Source organism: Podarcis bocagei (assembly GCF_964188305.1).
Source record: "Podarcis bocagei genome assembly, chromosome: 6".
NCBI classification, from domain to species: domain Eukaryota; kingdom Metazoa; phylum Chordata; class Lepidosauria; order Squamata; family Lacertidae; genus Podarcis; species Podarcis bocagei.
In genome coordinates, this window is record NC_138130.1 from 12,212,644 (window position 1) to 12,234,952 (window position 22,309).

Sequence of the window (22,309 nt, forward strand, 5' to 3'; positions counted from 1 at the left end):
CCATGACCCCAGATAATGGATGCAACATTTCAGCAGCATGGAGATGCCGATAGCCAGAGTAGGGGACATGGACGGACACACACACAAGATCTTAAGACTTTCCCATCACAAGATAAACCATAAACCGCAAAACACAAATGAAACAACCACCATAAATATATTTTAAAAGCAATCATGGGAATATACCGGTAAAGGTATCTGAAGAAGTGTGCATGCACACGACAGCTCATACCAACTTAGTTGGTCTCTAAGGTGCTAATGGAAGGAATTTTTTAATTTTATTCAATTCTATTTTGTTTCGACTACTGGTAAAGCTAGATAGCTAAACACCCTTTGAAGCTCCCTTTTGTCCTGGCACAACAAACCAAGCCAGAAAACTGTAAAAATGGTGGCGACAGGCAGGATTCCTGGGAAATGCTTCCTGCTGTTCCATATCCCATGCTCCCAATCCTTCCGATACTAAACTTGCAACAATATGAGGTGCCATGAATCAGTCTTGCTGAATTCCATTCCTTTAGTTGATAACCTTTCTACCTAACACCTGCTGTAAGGTAGAGGTCTGTCATCAACAGGTGGTGGAGAAAATCTAAGAACACGTCCTGAGGCCACATTATGTGGAAAGCTCATGTTATGCAGCCACATGACAGCTTTTGTAACAGATCGGGGAAAACCCAACTGCCTCCTCAGTTCTCCAAATTAATCATTAAGTGCCACCTCTCTTGTAGCAGGAAAAGAAATGCGCTACAAAAAATGCCACTTCTTGGCAGAGAACACCTAGAATGGAAGACACCTATGAAGACTCATCTGTTACTCTCTGCCAAAGATCCAAGTTTTGCGATTAGAGGTGCAGGATCACATCTACCACAGACCATCCATCAGCCCAAACATCTGTTTACATCTAAAAAGAACCCAAACATCTTATCACTTGCATAAAAGCAAGCTCAGCGTTCCGAGCCAGAAGATTTCTCCCGGCGCACGAAATGGATGGTTGTTGGTGCCTCGACTCGGTAAATTGGGAGCTCAAGTTTAACCACGTTAGTAGCTAAGAACAATTCAGAAAAAATCGCTGCAAAGTGCAGCCCAAGCTTCATGGGTTGGAAATGCTTATCAGCAGCGTTTCAGGAGCATCCTTGACAAAGTGGCAAAGCAGAGTAGGGAGAGAGAAGCCCTGAAAGTAGAAAAAGTCAAGAAGAGCCTAAAACATTTGTCACACTCCTCACCACAATGATGTTTGCTAGTTGACCTGCCACAGAGAAAATCTATCAGGCCCAAACCTACACAATTTTTCTCCCAAGAAAGGCAGGGAAGTTGAAACACAACCCAAGTGGTGGAGGGTTTTTCTGCAATTATTCACGCAGGATTGAGACTTTCCTGATCTCTCCCATACATGGGAGATCACATTTGCGTAGCACAAATTTCACATGTAAAGCAGCTCTCAATTCAGAAGGATTCAACTGAAACGGGCAAGCCCCTTGCTGTGAACCAAACCTGGTGCCCCAGGGACAGACAGGCAATTACTCTTTCCTTGCATCAATCTCGTTCACATACAAATACAGTTAAAAGTTACAGGACCAGAGTCCTGAATGGAGATCAAGTGCTGGAGCAACCAAAGGCAAGGAGAAAACATGGGGGACAGTTCAGCATTCCTCTCCCACTCACTCCTCCTGCTTTATATGTGGATAAAGGTCCCATATCAGGTCTGGGCCAATGCCAGGCTATGGGTCAGTGTGTTAACCCCCTGGATTTCCCCAAGCAGGCCTGAATCACACTCTGAACACCCCGAGCCCACAGACACCCGGGAGATTTGGATAAGTCCTGTACAATTCACAATATAGACTGTCGTTACACGCTGCATTTTTCTATCTGCCATGACTAACCAAGCCTAAAGAATGCAACATGGACAATTTTACCACCAGGCATGCCCATTTAATTGACAGAAAATTCAAAAGTCACCACTACTAAGGCAAAGGCCTGCTTCAGACCTCATGACCGCAGTCCAATGAACCATTATTTACCAGCCTAGAAACAAGCCATGTGTCGGCATGCACCTTCCTCCCCTCATGCCTAGTTTAACCATGGTTTCCCTGATTTCTAAACCGGTAAACTTTGGCTTAAGGGCTCCTTCAAACCAGGATACAAAACTAGGGTCAGATATAACTTTACAGAAACCAGGTCCTTGAATTAAGGAGGAAGAATGCAGCAGGTACACAGCTCATTCCTGGACTGATAAACCGCGGTAGGTCAAACGGGGATTGTTACATCAAATTGGAGCTGCATTTGCAAATTATGACACGTGTACCCTGATCCCAACTACAATCACATGTTGCGAGTAAGTCTTGTTGATTTCTGTGGGGCTTATTGTTTTTTTTTTTTTTATATAGATTTTTTATTGCGTTTCTTTTCATAGGTTAACAAATTTGTTTACATGGCAACATACAAGAAACATTTTTTATATATATGTATATGAAGAAAAATAAAAAAAGAAAAAATATTAAGAAACTTTCCTTAACGTCCTTCAACAGTTCACTTTTGGACCTCCTCACATCCTCTCAGCATTGCATTCATTGTTCTAGCCAGTTCAGCAATTTATTATCTTGTTTCCCATCTTATTATACCTTTAAATATATTATGTTACCAATTTCAAAGATTTGTAATTTAATTTTAAGACTCTTAATAAACATAATATTTTGTTTCAAATATGTCTCGTTTTTTTTCCATCAATGCTTACTTTATCATTTGCTTAAAATAAATTGCAGAAGCATAATGTTTCTTAATCGTGCGCTATCTTAACATTCAAACAACTTATAATATTTTTGCAAATAGTCCTTAAATTTTTTCCAGTCCTCCTCCATTGTTTCTTCGCTCAGATCTCGGATTCTGCCAGTCATTTCTGCCAACTCCATGTAGTCCATCAACTGCGTCTGCCAGTCCTCCAGTGTGGGTAAATCTGGTGTTTTCCAGAACTTAGCGATGAGAATCCTAGCTGCTGTGGTTGCATACATAAACAAGGTTCTGTCCTTCTTTGGCACCTTCCGGTCCACCATGCCCAGGAGAAAGGCCTCTGGTTTCTTAGAAAAGGTATATCTAAATACCTTTTTCAGCTCATTATGTATCATTTCCCAAAAGGCCTTTACTTTCGGGCAGGTCCACCAGAGGTGAAAGAATGTCCCTTCTGCCTCCTTGCATTTCCAACACTTATTATCAGAAAGATGATATATTTTAGCCAACTTGACTGGGGTCATGTACCACCGGTATACCATTTTCATAATGTTCTCTTTCAAGGCACTACATGCCGTGAATTTCATACCGGTGTTCCATAACCTTTCCCAGTCCTCAGACATAATGTTGTGTCCTACATCCTGTGCCCATTTAATCATAGCAGATTTTACTGTCTCATCCTGTGTGTTCCATTTAAGCAGCAAGTCATACATCCTCGAAAGTACCTTAGTCCTTGGTTCTAGTAACTCCGTCTCCAGTTTCGATTTCTCCAACTGGAAACCCACTTTTTTATCCATTTTGAATACCTCTTGAATTTGAGCATAATGTAACCAATCTCGCACCTTACCTTTTAGTTTGTCCTGGCTTTGGAGCTTCCAATTATCTCCAACTCTTTCAATCAATTCCCAATATTTTGGCCAGTAGGCCTCCATATTGGGCCTTTTTTTAGAAATCTTAGCTTCCACAGGTGATAACCACCTCGGGGTCTTACTTTCTAATAGATCCTTGTACTTCATCCAGACGGCAAAAATTGATTTTCTGACAATATGGTTTTTAAACAGTTTGTGAATCTTCGCCTTGTCATACCACAAATATGCATGCCAACCATACACATTATCAAACCCTTCCAGATCTAGGACATCGGTGTTTTCCAACAGAAACCAATCCTTCAACCAGCAGAAGGCTGCAGCTTCGTAGTACAACCTTAAATCCGGCAGGGCAAACCCCCCTCTGTCTTTTGAGTCGGTTAGTATTTTAAATTTTATTCGGGGCTTTTTGCCCTGCCAGACAAACTTAGAGATATCCTTCTGCCATTTTCCAAAGCATTCCATTCTGTCCACGACCTGAAGGGTTTGAAATAAGAATAACATTTTTGGCAAAACACACATCTTTATAGCTGCGATTCGGCCTGACAAGGTAAGTTTCAATCTTGACCATATATCCAAGTCTTTTTTAATTTCCAACCAACATTTTTCATAGTTATCTTTGAAAAGATTTAAATTTTTAGTGGACAAGGATACTCCCAGGTATTTCACTTTTTTAACCACACTTAACTCTGTCTCTTTCTGATACCCCTCTATCTCTGTAGGTGTCAGATTTTTAACCAAAACCTTAGTTTTTTGTTTGTTTAACTTAAATCCCGCCACCCGACCAAACTCCAGGATAAGTTCCAAAACTCTTTTTGTGCTAGATTCTGGCTCCTGTAATGTCAAAACTAAGTCATCTGCGAAAGCTTTCAGTTTGTATTGTTTCGCTCCGACCACTATACCTTGCACCAACTGGTCCTCCCTAATCATATTCAGCAATACCTCCAAAACAGAAATAAATAGCAGAGGGGATAGAGGGCACCCCTGTCGTGTCCCTTTTTCAATTTGAAGTTCCTCCGATACCACATTGTTCACTATCAGTTTAGCTTTTTGTTCTGCATAAATTGCTTCTAATCCATTTTCAAACCCCCGTCCCACTCCCATCCCTTTCAAGTTCTTCTTCATAAACATCCAAGAAATGTTGTCAAATGCTTTCTCCGCATCAATAAAGATTAAAGCAGCCCTTGTGTTTCTAATTCGCAACAGCTCCAATATATCAATAATGTTCCTGGTATTGTCCGACATGTGTCTACCAGGGAGAAAGCCTGCTTGGTCCTTGTGAATTACTTCATTTAATACATTTTTAAGTCTACTTGCTAAAATGTCTGCAAAAATTTTGTAATCCACATTCAGGAGTGAGATGGGACGGTAGTTCTTAAGCTGAGTCTTTTCCCTTTCTGACTTAGGAATCAATGTGATAAATGCTTCTTTCCACGTTTCCGGTGCCTTCCTCCCCTCGATGATCTGGTTACAAACCTCCAACAACGGTTGTATCAAGAAATCCTTCAAAGTTTTATAATATTTGGAGGTGAGTCCGTCCGGGCCTGGAGATTTGCCCAGCTGCATGTTTTGGATGGCACCTTCAATTTCCTGTTGAGTTATTTTGCTGTTAAGAATTGATCTTTTATCTTGACTTATTTTAGGTAGTCCATTTGTTTCCAGAAATTGGTCCATTTCCGATTCTTTCTGAGGCCCCTGTGCGTAGAGCTCTTTGAAATATCTGTGGAAGCACTTTCTTATTTCTTCTGGTTTCTGAACTATTTTTCCTTGAATCTCCAAATTTGTAACCGTATTTAACTTTTGTCTTTTTTTCAACTGCCAAGCCAGCAACTTTCCACATTTATTTGCTGATTCAAACGATCTCTGCTTCATTTGTTTGATTTTCCACTCAATCTCTTGATTGATCAGTTTCGAATATTGTGCTTGATGGAATTTGATCTCTCTTAGCACCTCTTTTGACTTCGGTTTGATTCTCAGCTTTTTCTCTCCTTCGCTTATTTTCTCTAAAAATTTTTCTTTTTTTCCATTCCAATATTTTCTTTTTATCGAATTCTGTTGAATCAGAAACCCTCTCATTACAGCTTTACTTGCGTCCCAGATTGTTCTTTTCTCCACCGTAGTGTTCAAATTTATTTCAAAGTAGTCCTTTAGTGTTTTTTGGGCCTTCTTCACAATCTCTTGATCTCTTAACAAGGTGTCATTCATTCTCCATCTGAAGGATCCAGTTGGAAAAAGTCTCAGTTCCATTTTTAAGGCATTATGGTCGGAGCAGGTTTTTGGGCAGATTTCCACTTTTCTCGTTTTCGGAGCCAGCCCTCTAGATATCCAAATTTGGTCGATTCGTGTCCATGACAAGTGGGCCTCAGAATAGAAGGTTCCTTCTTTACCCAAGGGGTTCCTTGTCCTCCAAATGTCAATCAAGTCCATATTGTCTGTCATTTCAAAGAAGGTTTTAGGGAGTCTGCCGTCTGTTGTTAAGTTTTGATTTTGGGATTTGTCCATATTTGTAGACACCACCCCATTCATATCTCCCATCACAATAATATTAGCATAGTCCAAATAGTCCATCATTGTCTCATGCAGCTTCTTGTAGAATTCTGATTTTCCATCATTTGGCGCATAAACTCCTAGTATCAAAATCTTTTCCCCTTGTGTTTGGATTTCAATTGCGAGAATTCTTCCATGATCATCTTTGAATAAAAATTTTGGCGACAAGTTCTCCTTTGCATAAATTACAACACCTCTTTTTTTAACTTTGTCTGATGAGATGAATTCTTGGCCAAGTCTTTTATTGATTAATACTTTCCTGTGGAGCCTAGTCACATGTGTTTCTTGCAGACATATTACATCCAATTGTTCTTTTTTTAGGATATGAAATATCCTTCTCCTTTTTTCCGGAGAATTCCCGCCATTTATGTTCCAACTAAGTAGCTGCAGAGACATCCTGTTCTGTTTAAAATGTTCTTAAGATGGGGTGTCTTCCTTTTGCTCAGATCCCGAGGGTGTAGGCGTTGGCCCACTTCCGGGCGGTACTGGTGCTGGTAAAACTGGAAGCCAATCCGCTCCTTTTTGGAGATCTTCTCCGTGGTCGTGAAGGAACTTTTGGTTATCTTCAGGTGTTCTTATTTTAACCTTCCTTTCTTTGTAGGTGAAGGATAATCCCTGTGGAAACTCCCACCTATAGGGAATTGCGTTGTGTCTCAGCAATTTTGCTAATTCTGTATAGGTGGCTCTAAGGTCCAGCAGTTGCCTCGGGATATCTCTGTAAATTTCCACCCTTTTGTCTTGTATTTCAATTGCTTTTTTGAAATGAAGGCCTAGGATCTTGTCTCTCTCTTCCTTTGTTCTTAAAATTATCAAACAGTCTCTGGATCTGTCTTTCCTTACCAGTCTTCCCAGTCTATATGCCGAGACTATCCTGAAATCTGTATCTTCCTTTAAACCCCAGAACTTCGAGAATTCCTGTGTTAAGTATCCAATCAAGTCTCCTTGCTCGAGTTCCGGGATACCTCTCAATTTGATGTTGCTCTCGCGGTTTTTCAGTTCCACCATTGACAGATAGACTTGTTGTTCACCCACCTGTTTGTGCAGGGGCCTGACTTCTCCTTTTATTTCTTCAACCTCTTTTTGTAGAACTCCCACTTTCTGGATTGCTTCTCCAGCTAATTCCCGATTTTCCGCTGTTGCTCCTTGCAATTTCTCTATAGCTTGCGTGTGCTGGGAAACTTGGTCAGTCAATTTTTGAATCGAGGAAGTTGCTTTATCTATCTTCACAGACTGGTCGTCCACCTTCTGGTTTAGACTTGATAATTGCTCCAATATTTGTTTTAATAGTGTATCTGACCCACCTGCTGCCATATCTTCCTCGGTGGACTTCTCAGTTGTTTCCCCTTGTTCTCTATGGGTCACCAGTACAGCTGGAACCGACGAACGGCGTCCTTGGGTCAACGTTGTTTGTACAAATTGTCTTTTTTCCTTTTCTTTTTCCTTAGCCTCTTTAGTTTCCTTTGCTTTAGATGCTCTTGTTCTCCCTGCACCACTCATTACACATCTGTCAATGTTCAAGGTCAAATTGTCTATTGTTCCATGGGAAAGACAAATTCAGGAATAAACAACCAGTGAGATGGAATTCAAAACAAAAGTCAATTCCCAGGATTTTATAATCCGAAAGCCCTGTAGGGGGAGTGCCACCAGGTTTCAAAGACAAAGAAGGAAGTAATCCGCCATTAAAGTTCCAAATTGTTTCAAGACAGTAGATTCATTAGTCCAAAAGTCCCTTCATAGACTCAAAGTTTCCCAAAGCACCTTTTATAGATCAACAAAGTTTCACGAAAGGTGCTTGTAACAGTATCCCATTCAGTCTTTTCTGCTCAAATATAACAGTTACGTTTCAGCAAAGTTTTGCAACTGTTTCCGCAGTTTGACACAGTCTCTCTCTCTGGCAGCCCGACAATCTGGCTCTTTAAAAATACAGTTCAAAGGAGAAAAAAGATAGGAGGAGAGTCACCATTTACTACTTCTTTTAGTCAATGTCCATTTCCACCTTCGGCTCAATAAAATAAGCAGATCTTATAGCACGAAAAAGTTTAAGCTTCCCACAGTCCCGTTTCAAACGCTTCCGTTTTTAAAAAGCTTTGCTTTGATCTTGTCAGCAATGTCGGAAGACGGACTTCCCTTTTCTCGTCTCCCGCTTTCAGCCAAATTTACCGAATTTCTTTTGCCAAATTTTAAACCCCTTTACTCACGGGTATGTTGCTTGCAGTTTAGCGTTGATTTTAGGAAGAAGGATCAGCGCTCATCTGTAACAGCCGCGCGGCTTCGCTTCCGCGGAAAGAGCGATGAACTCACAGCACCGCTACCCCTCCTTCACTCCGGGTCTCCTTACGGGGTCCCTTCTGTGTTTTCGGAGCAGCTTCTGGTGCCCGCCGAGTCCCACGGCCACGGGCTCACTCTACCCGTGGTTTATCTTGATGGGTCGTCGCTATGCCGCAGCGAACGACCCTTTTCCGCGGAGCCCCTCTTCAGAGCTCGAAGAGGACCGCCATTACAGTTTCGCGCCGCCCCCGGAAGTCAATCTCGTTCACATACAAATACAGTTAAAAGTTACAGGACCAGAGTCCTGAATGGAGATCAAGTGCTGGAGCAACCAAAGGCAAGGAGAAAACATGGGGGACAGTTCAGAATTCCTCTCCCACTCACTCCTCCTGCTTTATATGTGGATAAAGGTCCCATATCAGGTCTGGGCCAATGCCAGGCTATGGGTCAGTGTGTTAACCCCCTGGATTTCCCCAAGCAGGCCTGAATCACACTCTGAACACCCCGAGCCCACAGACACCCGGGAGATTTGGATAAGTCCTGTACAATTCACAATATAGACTGTCGTTACACGCTGCATTTTTCTATCTGCCATGACTAACCAAGCCTAAAGAATGCAACATGGACAATTTTACCACCAGGCATGCCCATTTAATTGACAGAAAATTCAAAAGTCACCACTACTAAGGCAAAGGCCTGCTTCAGACCTCATGACCGCAGTCCAATGAACCATTATTTACCAGCCTAGAAACAAGCCATGTGTCGGCATGCACCTTCCTCCCCTCATGCCTAGTTTAACCATGGTTTCCCTGATTTCTAAACCGGTAAACTTTGGCTTAAGGGCTCCTTCAAACCAGGATACAAAACTAGGGTCAGATATAACTTTACAGAAACCAGGTCCTTGAATTAAGGAGGAAGAATGCAGCAGGTACACAGCTCATTCCTGGACTGATAAACCGCGGTAGGTCAAACGGGGATTGTTACATCAAATTGGAGCTGCATTTGCAAATTATGACACGTGTACCCTGATCCCAACTACAATCACATGTTGCGAGTAAGTCTTGTTGATTTCTGTGGGGCTTATTGTTACTTGAAACTTTTTTTTCAAAGAGGGCCAGATGTGATGAAGTGAACGTGCGTGAGGGCCAACCAAAGTTGTTGACTTTTTTAGGATTGAAGTTGTTGAGCTTTTTTCAGGATTTTGCCCCAGGAGATATACTGCCACAGGGGCCAGATTTAACCAAACAGCAGGCCGGATTAGGCCCCTGAAACGGACTTTGGACATGCCTGGTATATAGTCTTTGTTTCAGCTGTGGATGGGCAGGGAGGGGGAAAAGACTCCTTACTGCAGACTTAGCTGAATACGCAGCTCACCAGGAATTAAAAGAAGAGCAGGCATAACATTCTAGAGAACATCGACCAGTGATCCTGAACAAAAGGAACCAGACAGGAGGCAGTGTGCTGCTTACTTTTCAAAATACTACGTATCAGTAAGAGGGATGGTACACCAAGGAAAAGGTTTTTCTAGATGAACAGTGAACTTGTGGGTAAAAGAGAGGAGAACAAAAATTTGGCAAAAGTCAAACGCTATCAAATGAAATGCAACTGTTTTTCGACACACACCTATGGCAGCGTGGAAGTGAGACAACGCATCTGCCAGCTGCCCAGCTGCCAACAGCTTCTTTCCCATTTCAAGTTGTTTTTCGACTTCTGCGTTTATCCCACATTCCGCACCTGAATGAAGAAAAAAAATATTTAATATCGCTAAAAAAGAAATTGAATTGTTTTACTATTTTATTTGCTTCCCTCCTCCCTCCAAGCTGACGCCATGACGTTATCATACGTGAATATGAATGAAACAGAATAAAAATCTGCATACTCTATCAAGCCATGATGCAATTTCTGTTTCTTTTCTCAAAGTTAAAACGAGTTCATTCCCTCAGATCATTAAATACGTAATAGTCATAAGATTTATAAAGTTAATTCAGTTTGCTGCCCTCAAGCGCATTTTGTGCTTTCAATGGGGTCATCAACACAAACAAATACACTTCTGTGTACTTTCTAGCTAGTTGCATTTAGAAAGAAAAGGAAGGAGCTAAGGAATATGGGTTTTTTTTTTAATTCCCCTTCCTTTTTTGGTCTTACACCGATTTCCAAATCAAAGTTGCCATTTTCAAGTACAAATAACTTTTCCCTCTAAATGTTCAACAGACTCACTGAGCTCTGACAGCCAATATGATGATTTCCTTCCCCATTTCACGCATCATCACGGACAATAAAAACTCTGGAGGCCAAATTACATTATATCTGCGCAATCTCTTCTTACCTCATGCATGCCCTCAAAAAATATGAAGCGCGGTTATCTGGGTGTTATTAAGAGAAAAACTGAAAGCAAAGTTGCGCGAGTGTCTATGGAGGCTGTACAAGACTCTTATTACTCGAGATGAGTGAGCTATAAAGAGTTCAACTTTATCTTACGAAACCAGAGCCAGTATTTATATAGCTAGAAATCATATATAAATGCATGCAAGTGTGTCCCTCAAAGACAAAGTACAAAACTCCAAGATTGCAGTTTTCCACATACAACCACTAAATGCAAAGTCAATTTATTCATTCAGAATAACCATGTACTGCTGAGACTGTCCCACTTTAGATGCTAAGGGCGCTACCGGCTTACCTGCTACCTAGCCTATAGGTCTCAGAGAAGCTCCCTGTAGTTACAAAGCTAAGACAGGGGGGGGGGGAAGTCGTAACACAATTCTCTCCTCGATGTGCAAGTTTTCCAATGCAAGGAGTTTTCTACGCCAAAAAACATTACAGCAGGAAACTCCTCCCATCTACAGTCTGAAGTGGTACACTCCATCAGGGCTGTGCCACGTGATTATTCTAAATGCATAGGGATGGGGCAACATACCTTGAAGCAGATGAACACAATGCTTTTAAAGCACATTCAAAGTGCAGGGCTTCCTTCAAAGAAATCTGGGAACTGTAGTTTCCCACACAGAGACACACAATTCCCACCACCCTTAACAAACTACATTTCCCAGGACACTTTGAGGGAAGCCATGTGGCTTTAAGTATGCGCTGAGTGTGTTTTAAACTTAATTTTTAAAAATATATAGTGTTGATCTACCTTTGCTCCTCAACATATCTATTTGGAAGTGTCACATGGGGGTTCATCAGAGCTTATTGACAGTTAAATGGTTGCCGAAAAGCACAGCAATAGCACTAGACACAATTCTATTCCTATCACAAGGCAAGTGATCGTCATATGTGCCCCTGCAAACTCAGAATATTAGGATTATTTATTTCCTGACATGGAATGTTTCTTCTGACATGGAACCCAAGGTGGCATGTATGTTGCTCTTGGGTGGTCACCCAACTGACCAGAACTGGTTCTCAGGTGGCATGGACAAGACCTGCTTAGCTTCAGCAAGGTGGTGACCTCATGTGTCTTCGGGCTATGCCCCACAGCCAATTAATAGATTGCATTATAATAGTATCATACATATGTATGAAACTATGTTGACCTATGTATGCTGACCACCGAGTGCACAGATCTATAATGCGTACTGCCTTGATAGCAATAGACCCCAGGTCACAGCCACCCATGTGAGGATAAAGGAAGCACAGAAATGATGGACTTCGAAACACTATTGTGGTTGTTGTGATTGTGGAAATTTTTGTTTACACAGTATTTGCCATTGCCCAGTTCACAAATTAAATGCATATGAACCCACTCTGAGCCCGAGATCAACTTCTTTATGTGCCTCCTCCATGAGTTGTCCGGAGGGTGGTAACATGAGAATGGACCTTTTCTGTGGTGGCTCCCAGTTTGTGGAATGCTCTCCGCAGGGAGACCTGCCTGGCGCCTTCATTATACACCTTTAGGCAGCAGGCGAAAACATTCCTCTTCAACCGTCTCTGGCTGAATAACATTCTATGACCTTGTACATGTGTTTGTGGGAACAGGGTTATTGGTTTTGCTGTGCTTTTGTTTCATTATATATTTCCTGCTCTCATTTTGTATTATTATGTTGTGAATTGCCCTGTGACCTTGGATAAAGGGCAGTATACAGATTTAATAATAATAATAATATCCAAGGAGCTCAGGACAACACACCAACAACAGCTTTTTACTAACAGGAAATGCTGTGTTACTACAATATCATCATCAGAATTGATATATTTATATCTTCCTACATGCTCAAAGTGCCTCACACACATTATTACATGATTAGAACAGTTCTGTAACTTAAGGCAGGATGACAATGTCCTCTCCACTTTACAGTTGGAACAGCTGAGCCTGGAGGAGGTGTCGCTTGCCCAACGTCACTCTGAGTGAGATTTGAGCAATGCCGGAAAATAAGCAAGATTTTAGCTGGACACTTCCCAAACCATATTCTTAAACTGAAATCCTAAACAGTTGCTAGGGAACAAGGCTCACCGAATATAACTGAAATAAGATATGTATAGTCCTGGTCTGAAAAATGCTAGAGGATACTTTATCATCTTTGAACAGACACAGACAGGACTCCCATTGCATCTCTCTTCTCTCCAACAATTGGCAAAGAGTCATGATTACTACTGGCAAAACCCTTACGGACAACACACAATAGGATCCCTCACACATATTTTCTATGCTACACCACTCAAGCCCCTTCCTGAGCCCTGCTAGGGCTGCCATTGGAGCAGAAGAGCAGGTCCATATTCCACACGTTAACCCACGCTAGACTCTGTAGTGGCCCAATAAGCCAGCTCACATTTTGCCGTTCACTATTAAGTGGAATTTCACCGACATATCCACCCCCTCTCACCCCAAGGAGGCCAGCTTTGCTGTCATTTTAGGGGGTGAAACTTAATTTTTGCCAATTTCTTCAGTGAGAGGTCTTCAAAACACGTTTTTGGGTGTGAGGACTTCAAATCTGCTATTATTTTTGTGGCTGGGCAATATTTAGCTTGGTAAGTCTATGTTAAAGCACGTAAACTGCTTTCAGAAAACCAAATAGTTTTAATTTTACCTTAATAATAATAATAATAACAACATACAATACAACTGCAAGTACTTGGCAGTCATTTCTGAGCATACCTGGATAGCTCGACTAGTTGAGCATGGTGCTGATAACCCCAAGATAGCGAGTTCCATCAAGATATGGGACAGCTACATTTTGCAATAAGTTGGACTAGATGATCCTTAGGGTACCTTTCAGCTGTACAATTCTATGGTTTCAGTGCTATTTTACACACTTTCTACTTACCAAGCACAATCATACTAATTTAGCCAAAACACCTTTTGGATTCCCAAGCGCTGTGACCACCTTTTTAGCACCCGATTTGGAAGTGGGGAAAGTCGAAACGCCCTAAATTGCAGCACCTCATATATTGCCACAGTTTCCCCACCTCTGAAAAATAAAACAACTCGCTTAACTTTCCTCCTGGTAATTAACCGCCCTACTTCCCGGTTAAGCAAACGCCCGGGCTTGCCCACCCCAGTCCCGCAGCAGCGAGCGCTTCCTCCTCACCCTGGTAGTGCAGGTCCCACAGGACCAGAAGCAAGGGCAGCGCCGAGCCCAGCCTGCTCGAGTAAGCCCGGGGGGACACCATGCCTGCGGAGCCGCTCCGTCCCCACGTGCGCCGCCCGACCCGACGAGAAGTTCACTTCGGAACTCTGGAACTCTCAACATTCCGAGCCAGGTTCCACGGGGTGGGTCGTGGGAGCCGCCGATTGGCCGCGCTGGCGCCTGCCCCGCCCCCTCGCAAAGGGGAACGTGGAGGGCAGGAGAAGCGAACTGTCAAAAGTCCCCGCCCCCGGCTGGCTTGAGCATGCGCGTTAAGGGGAACCGAAGCCCGCTGCCGCCCTCACTTCGTGCCCTCACTTTCAGCGCCGAGTTTACCTGTTGCCAACTTCGCGATTGGTCTTGTTTCGGATGACTTTTTTTTAAATGACAGAATTGGTTTCCGAAGTTCTGCTGAAGAGGCAAATGTGCGCTTTCGAGTTACACTGATCTCCCCCCCCCCCCAGGACACAGAATCCTAGAATTGTAGAGTTGGAAGGGACCCCAAAGGTCCAACCCCCTGCGATACAGGAATCTCTGCTGGATCATACATGTCAGGGGGTCAGCCAACCTCTGCTTAAAAGCCTCCAGTGAAGGAGAGCCCGTCAGAGACGGTTTTAGGGCATTTGGCTGCACCGGGTGCCGGTGTCACAGGGGGAGCCGCAACAATTATGTGGAACCGAGTGCAAGAGGTGTGTGTGTGTGTGTGTGTGTGTGTGTGTGTGTGTGTGTGTCACTGAATTTAGCATCACACAGGGTGCAGCTGAAGTTTGAGAGCCCAAAGTTCACCTCTGAGTCCATGACCTCTCATGGGAGTTTGTTCCACTATCAGAAGGTTCTTCCTGATGTTCATAGGAGCCAACTCTCCCACAATAAAATATTTGCCCATCTCCACCCCCAAGTTGATGGGCATTGCCATTCAAATAGTGTGTGTGTCATGTCTTGTGATCGATTATGTGGGGTGGGGTTTTCCTGGCCTCCCCCCCCCCATATTTTATTCAAGTTGTCACCGCTGCTGATGTTGATTTGGAACATTGGTAGGCAAACTAAGGCCCGGGGGCTGGATGCGGCCCAATTGCCTTCTAAATCCAGCCCGCAGACTGTCCGGGAATCAGCATGTTTTTACATGAGTAGAATGTGTCCTTTTATTTAAAATGCATCTCTGGGTTATTTGTGGTGCATAGGAATTCGTTCATTAATTTTTTTCAAAATATAGCCCAGCCCCCCACAAGGTCTGAGGGACAGTGGACCAGCCCCCTGCTGAAAAAGTTTGCTGATCCCTGATTTGGAATCTCCTTTCCTGTACCTGGAAGCCATTGGTTCGGGTCTTATCCTCCGGAGCAGGAGAAAACGAGCTTCCTCCATCTTCCATGTGGCTGACAGCCCTTAAGATATTTGACAATGGCTATCATATCTCCTCTAGTCGCCTCTTTACCAACTCCCTGGAGGTAAGCACTTAAAAAGGAGACGTAACCTGGTAGGCTGATAGTGACCTGGCAGCAAGAAATGTCCTCCATGAGTTTAGGTGCTTTAAATGTAAAAAATAAAAAATGCCACAAACACCCACTAGAGGCCACTAAAATTATTCTAATAAATATAGGTATGTGTATTACAGGCATTGGTGTACAGTACTAACTTATGAATGGCTGCTTTTGGCTGAACACAGCCTCGTCATTTTTTGTGATGTTGCATTTATGTGATGTTGCAATACTATAGCCAATATTCTCTACTTACCTAAAGAAACAAAAAAGTTGGATTATTTAGATTAGTTTTGTTTTTAAAAAACAGTAGTACCAAAATAATGTATACAGTAACATTCCATGTTATATTAGTATACATGCCACTTAATAATAATAATAATTCCTGTAGTGTAACTATGTAAACTAGCAAAACAAAACACTACCTCTAGGCTTTCTGTGAGCTTATACAGACAACAAATAAACCTAATTCTTGCCACTAGCATTTTTAACTTGTTATCACTAATGTAGTGGAGGGATAATCTTGTCCCTTCTCCCTGAGTTTTGAAAAATAATCAGTATAGCAGTCACTGGCATTTAATGGAATGGGCCACTCTATCTGCCCGCAGAGGGTCCCAAATTCAGTCCCAGCATCCCCAGGTATTGATGCTAAAAATCCCTGTCTGAAACTCTAAAAAGCTGCTGTCAGTAGACTGGGGTGAGCCAGGTGGTTTGCCTTTGCACAAGGCAGCCTCCTATGACCATAGATGGTTTTATTCCATACACACTTGCAACCACAAGCAACTTGGGAACCATCCAAAATTCAGAGTTGTGTTGGGGGATGTTTTTAAACTTCCACAGCTGGCAAATGTACCTACCACCCGTCTCTCCTTTTAATTGCAATTCCCAGGATGGACAACCTGCGACCCTTCTGAACATTTTTGGACTCCAACCTCCATCAGCCCCTGCCAGCGAGGCAAATGCCCTGGGATGATGGGAGCTGTAGTTCAACAGTGCCTAGGGAGACCTGTGTTAGGCACACAGATACCCCACTGAAGTTAATGGGAAAGAAAGCACTCAGAACTGTGCATAGAAATTGCAGCCTTTGGGTCCAGCGTTGCTCCGGCTGATAAACATGGAACTCTAGATCCTTTTGCCAGTAGTCCATGTGAAAAGGATCTAGGAGTCATAGCAGACCACAAGCTTAATATGAGTCAACAGTATGATGCGGTAGCAAAAAAAAGCTAATGCTATGCTAGGCTGCATCAACAGAAGTATAGTGTCCAGATCAAGGGAAGCAATAAACCTGCTCTATTCTGCCTTGGTCAGAGACCACACCTGGAATAATGTGTCCAGCTCTGGGCATCACAATTTAAGAGGGATGTTGACAAGCTGGAATGTGTGCAGAGAAGGGTGACCAAGATGATATAGGGTCTGGAAACCAAGCCTTATGAGGAACAGCCGAGGGAGTTGGGTATGTATACCCTGGAAAAGAGGACTCAGAGGAGATGTACCGTATTTTTTCACCTGTAAGACAAGGTGTTTTTACCCAATTTTTTAGGTTGAAAAATGTGGGGCGTCTTATCCATGGAATATAGCAATTAAATATATAAATAAATATGGTACTTGCTCTAGCAATCACAGTTTCTGGCAGTGGCGAGCCATGGGGCCTCTGTAGTCCGCTTGCCTCCTCTCACTCTGCCCGCCCTACAGCTAGGAGGGAGGCTGTAGGCAGTCCATTTTTGCCGTGCGGCGTCTTCGCGCGGCTCCACTTGTGTGCGGGCAGCGCAACGTTACACAGGAGGAGTGCGGTGATTGCGCCTTTAACTTGAGTGAAACATCGCGCCTTGCACTCCTCCTGTGTAACATTGCGCCGCCCATGCACAAATGGAGCCGCGCGAAGACACCGCACGGCAAAAACGGACTGCCTACAGCCTCCCTCCTAGCTGTAGGGCGGGCAGAGTGAGAGGAGGCAAGCGGACTACGGAGGCCCCCCGTGGGAAAGGCGAAAAGTGCTAAAAGTAATTGAAAAAAAACTTCACCACTCTCCCCCCCCCCCCCCCGCAAAGAAGCTCAGCCATTGCCAGCGAGGGTACAGCTGATAGGCAGCTTGTTAGACGTGCATGGCTGTTAGCCTCTGGGTAATCCTCCCCCCCCCATTTTTTTTCAAAAAGTCAGGGCAATTTCCCATTTTCTTAATTTGAAGTCCCTCAAAATAGGGGGCATCCTATACATGGGGGTGTCCAATACACAGAAAAATACGGTATATGAAAGCTACTTCAAATACTGTACATATGTAAAGGGCTGTCACAAGGAGGATGGATCAATCTTGTTTTTTTCCTGCTCTGGTGGGCAGGACCTGAACTAATAGTTTCAAGTTACAAGAAAGGAGACTAAACATCAGGAAGAACTTTCTGAGAGTGAGAGGTCTTTGACAATGGAACAAACTTTCTTGGAAGGCGGTGGGCTCTCCTTCCTTGGAGGTTTTAAAGCAGAAGTTATATGGCCATCTGTCATGGATGCTTAGTTGAGATCCTGCAGTGGGGGGGGGGGGTTGGACTCGTTGACCTTCGCAGTCTCTTCCATGATTCTAATTGCTTTTTACCACATTAGCAGTCGGATCCTGCACTTCCGGCCAGGGATTCTCCTGCATTTGCTTGTGATGAGGATACGTTTGTTATTGTTCTGCACTGAGATCCTCTTGCCAGCAGGGCCACTCAGCCACACTGCTGACAATTCCAAGCAACCCTCTCATCTCCATGTTTCTTCCCTCTTGCAGATAATGGGATTAGCCTTGATGAAGGAAAGAGGCGGGGAAGAGAAATGAGTCCAGAGAAGCAGCCAGTTGGGTTGGGGTGCATGCAAAGAAGAGAGGGGGAATCCAATCACCTTGGGGACAAGCAGGGGGTGGAGACTGTGCAAGCGAGGCTGCAATGCAACCCACCCACCGTCTTTTACTGAAGGAGGCATGATTCAGCAAGCGGAGATTGAAGGACACTGCCTGGGCACAAGCTAAGAGAATCCCCAGGACAGAGGAGAGGGTGTTGTTGTGGCTGCTTAGCAATAGTGCATGCATGTCTCTGAGCTCTTGCTGTGGAGCTGAGTGACTGCACCAGTTACTACTGCTGGAAAGGAGCAGCAGCAGATTTTCGATTTCATAAAAAAGGTTATTTATGCATGCTACCACTGCGGCCCATGTTTTATTGGCCCCAAAATGGAAAAGGAGCGAGGTCCCAACCAAAGTTGACGGAATATGCACAACTAGTAGACTTAACATATAGAATAAGAGAACAAGAAGAACATACATTTAAAGAAGATTCGAAAAAGTTTATTGAATATATGGAAAATAATTGTGTACAGCTGAAAACGCTGGCGGCATTAAAATAAATTCAACAGTGTAATTAAGTTTTGATGGATGCAATAAGGGAATACTGAATGGTATAGTTTTTGTAAAATATGCAGGTATTTATGATATATAAAATGAACCATGGAAAGAGAAGGAAGTAAGTCGATGATATCTGAAGGATGTAAAATGAGTATTTTAAATTGTATGACAGAAAATTTAATAAAAATTTTATATATATATATTTCCGATTTCGATTACATACATGTTTTCAATTTCAACACTCTTATGCTGGGATAGCTCAGTCGGTAGAGCATGGGGGTTTGGACTAGATGACCCTTGTATCCATTCCAACTCTACAATTCTATGGTCCCATGATTCCTTGAGGAACTACACATCCCAGAGCCTCGTTGTAAAGCTCCTTTCTTTGCAGCAGGGGCAGGCCAAGCAGGGAAAAGGGAGATGGGGCTTCTTCACTTTGGCCCTTGAGACCTGGCTCTCCCTTCCTCTGCCCCGCTGCTGTCTTCTTTTGAAGGTGGCCAGAAGTTTGTTGCAAAAATTAAAATGCACTTAACACACCCAATTCCAGGAACACATTTCGTTTTCAGCCTAGCTAAACATCCCACCTCCCAGTTGCAAGGAATAAAGTTTGCACAGGCGTGCAGCATTTGAATTTTAGCCCGCATTAGAAACAAATCCCAATGTCTTCAATACGAATTCCCAAGCAATTTGCTTAGTTTTGCAACTTTATTTCCCACACTGGGAAGCTGTGTAATCGATCTGTGCATCTTATGTCTGCATTGATTAAGACTGCCAGCTTTAATCTGTATAACTGGTGGCTTAATTAACTTGCATATAAATCTGCAGATTAAAATCCCTTCTCCATTAATTAGTGAGATTGTAATTGAAGGCAAGTGTAGTGCCGTGCAGGAAACCCACACTTGACTCCTCAGGGTGCTAAAATTCACTGGGGGACGGGGGACAACGACAGGGGACTTAACAGTGCAATCCTCTCTATGTCTATTTAGAAGTAAATCTAACTAAACTCAATAGATTATTATTATTAATTGAATTTATATACCACCCTATACCCGGAGGTCTTGGGGCGGTTCACAGAAAAGATCAACATAAAAACCACAATATATATAATCAAAATAAAAACAACCACCCAGTAACACCCCCCCCCCAAAAAAAAGAGCCACATTTTAAAAGGGCACAGCTATTTTGCAGGCTGTGTAGAGCCAGGAGGGAGATAATAATCAATAATACGTTTAGAGAAGATTGGAAAACCTTTATTGAATATATAGGAAATTATTGTGTACAGCTGAAAGCGCTGGCAGCGTTAAGATAAATTCAACAGTGTAAATAAATTTTGATGGCTGTAATAATGGAAAACAGACTGGTATAGTTTTGGTCAGTGAAGGGGTAAGCATGCCCCTAAAACATTTTGTGAATCCTTGTACTTTTGTCCATTTACTGTATTTATTATTCCCGATTTGAAGTATAAAATAGTGACTTTCTAAAGTCAAAATGAGAGTACCCCTAAACATTTATATATATATATATTTAAAAAGCACTGTTTTCTGTAAAATATGCAAGGATATAAGATATGTAAAATGAACCATGGAAAGAGAAGGGGAGTCATGGATATTTTAAGGATGTAAAAATGAGTAGTTTAAATTTTAAAACAGAAAATGCAATAAAAATTAAATATATACTCACTGTACAGTATATAAAAGGAGGGAGAATCCGGCCGGCTAGCTTGCAGCACGTTTGCAGGGTCCGGTTTCGAACTGGACAGGGGGCGAGAGAACTTCCCGGGGGGGGGGCTTGTTTGGGTGTGTGTGGGGTGTGTGTGTATGTGTGGTGTATGTTGTGTGCGGGGGGTGGACTAGATGACCCTGGGCGCCCCTTCCCCCTCCATCCTCACTCGAGGGCTCGCGGCCGCCTCACCTCTCCTCGAAGGAGCCTAGGCGGGCCGCGGTCGACCAGGCCCCGTTCCCATAGCAACGCGCGCGACGCGCCGCCAGAAGCGCCAGGCGGCCGCTGGGCCTAGATCCGCCGGGCCGCGCAGGAGTCTCCTTCCCGCCTTCCCCTCACTGCGGGGCCGGCCGGGGGATGCGAGGCGAGCCCGGGGGAGGGCGGCCGGGCCCCACTGCCGACTAACGGGCCTCCTCCTCCTTTCCCCCTCAGCCCTAGCGCGCTGCTGTTCTCGAGCATGGCTGCCCCGGCCGAGTCCGTCCCCGCCTTCCAGTTCCGCCCGCGGCTGGATCCCCCGGACTGGCGGCGCCTGAGCGGCGTGGACGTGGAGCGGGTGGCGGCCGAGGTGGACGTGGCGGCGCTGCAGGAGCACCTGGCGCACGTGGCCTTCTGCGACGCCGGCCGGGAGCGCTGCCCGCGGTGCCAGGCGCCCGCCGACGCGCTGCTGCTGAAGCTCCTCCGCCTGGCGCAGCTGAGCCTCGAGTACCTGCTGCACTGCCAGGACTACCTGGGCGCCCAGCTCCGCGCCACCCAGGAGCTGCTCAGGGCCGCCGACGCCCACCGGGACCTGCTGGCCAAGGACGTGGCCCGGGGAGCCCAGGAGGCCCGGCTGCTCCGGGAGGAGTGCAAGAGGCGGAAGAAGATCATCGGCACCCAGCAGATGATGCTCCAGGCCGGCGCCGCCTGCCACCAGGTGGGCGCATGGGTGGGTGTGGGGGACAATGGAGGGCAGGACGAGAGGGTGCACCAGTTTATCTGCACTTGGCTCCTGGCAAGGTGCCCCAGGGCCGGTGGCCAACCTGCCATGCTCCCTTTTGTTGTTTAGTTGTGTCCGACTCTTCGTGACCCCATGGACCAGAGCATGCCAGGCACTCCTGTCTTCCACTGTCTCCCGCAGTTTGGTCAAACTCATGCTGGTAGCTTGTCCAACCATCTCGTCCTTCCCCTGCATGCAAAGACAGGCTCCAGAGGATTGAGCAGATGAGACCAATAGTGGGTCTAACGGTCAAGAAGTCAGCTTCTGCACATGCCGTAGAGGGAAGTGAGGGTTCATCAACTTGGGGAGGTAGCTCATCTTCTTCTTGTTGTTTAGTCGTTTAGTTGTGTCCGACTCTTCGTGACCCCCTGGACCAGAGCACGCCAGGCACTCCTGTCTTCCACTGCCTCCCACAGTTTGGTCAAACTCATGTTTGCAGCTTCGAGAACACTGTCCAGCCATCTCGTCCTCTGTCGTCCCCTTCTCCTTGTGCCCTCAATCATTCCCAGCATCAGGGTCTTTTCCAGGGAGTCTTCTCTTCTCATGAGGTGGCCAAAGTATTGGAACCTCAGCTTCAGGATCTGTCCTTCCAGTGAGCACTCAGGGCTGATTTCCTTAGGAATGGATAGGTTTGAACTTCTTGCAGTCCATGGGACTCTCAAGAGTCTCCTCCAGCACCAGAATTCAAAAGCACCAATTCCTCGGCGATCAGCCTTCTTTATGGTCCAGCTCTCACTTCCATACATCATTACTGGGAAAACATAGGTTTAACTATAGGGACCTTTGTCAGCAAGGTGATGTCTCTGCTTTTTAAGATG

General features: G+C 44.4%; 2 protein-coding genes across 6 annotated transcripts in view; one reads left to right on the forward strand and one right to left on the reverse strand.

Moving 5' to 3' along the window:
- DNAJC3 (DnaJ heat shock protein family (Hsp40) member C3) overlaps nucleotides 1–20,725 on the reverse strand; it is a 56,177-nt gene extending 35,452 nt beyond the window's left edge. The window contains exons 1-3 of one of the 2 annotated variants that reach the window (XM_081198470.1): nucleotides 20,666–20,725; nucleotides 20,477–20,543; nucleotides 10,023–10,133 (exon numbers count right to left, since the gene is read on the reverse strand). In XM_081198470.1, coding sequence (XP_081054596.1) covers nucleotides 10,023–10,089 — 67 coding nt within the window. In that variant the 5' untranslated portion in view covers nucleotides 10,090–10,133; nucleotides 20,477–20,543; nucleotides 20,666–20,725. Of the gene's footprint in view, nucleotides 1–10,022; nucleotides 10,134–13,921; nucleotides 14,099–20,476; nucleotides 20,544–20,665 lie in introns of those variants that run through there. The other variant, XM_081198469.1, reaches the window with a different exon arrangement.
- A 107-nt stretch (nucleotides 20,726–20,832) lies between these two features.
- Nucleotides 20,833–22,309, forward strand: part of DZIP1 (DAZ interacting zinc finger protein 1) — a 35,822-nt gene continuing 34,345 nt past the window's right edge. For all 4 annotated transcript variants that reach the window (XM_081198339.1, XM_081198340.1, XM_081198341.1 and 1 more), the window contains exon 1: nucleotides 20,833–21,428. In XM_081198339.1, coding sequence (XP_081054465.1) covers nucleotides 20,973–21,428 — 456 coding nt within the window. In that variant the 5' untranslated portion in view covers nucleotides 20,833–20,972. The remainder of the gene's footprint in view (nucleotides 21,429–22,309) is intronic.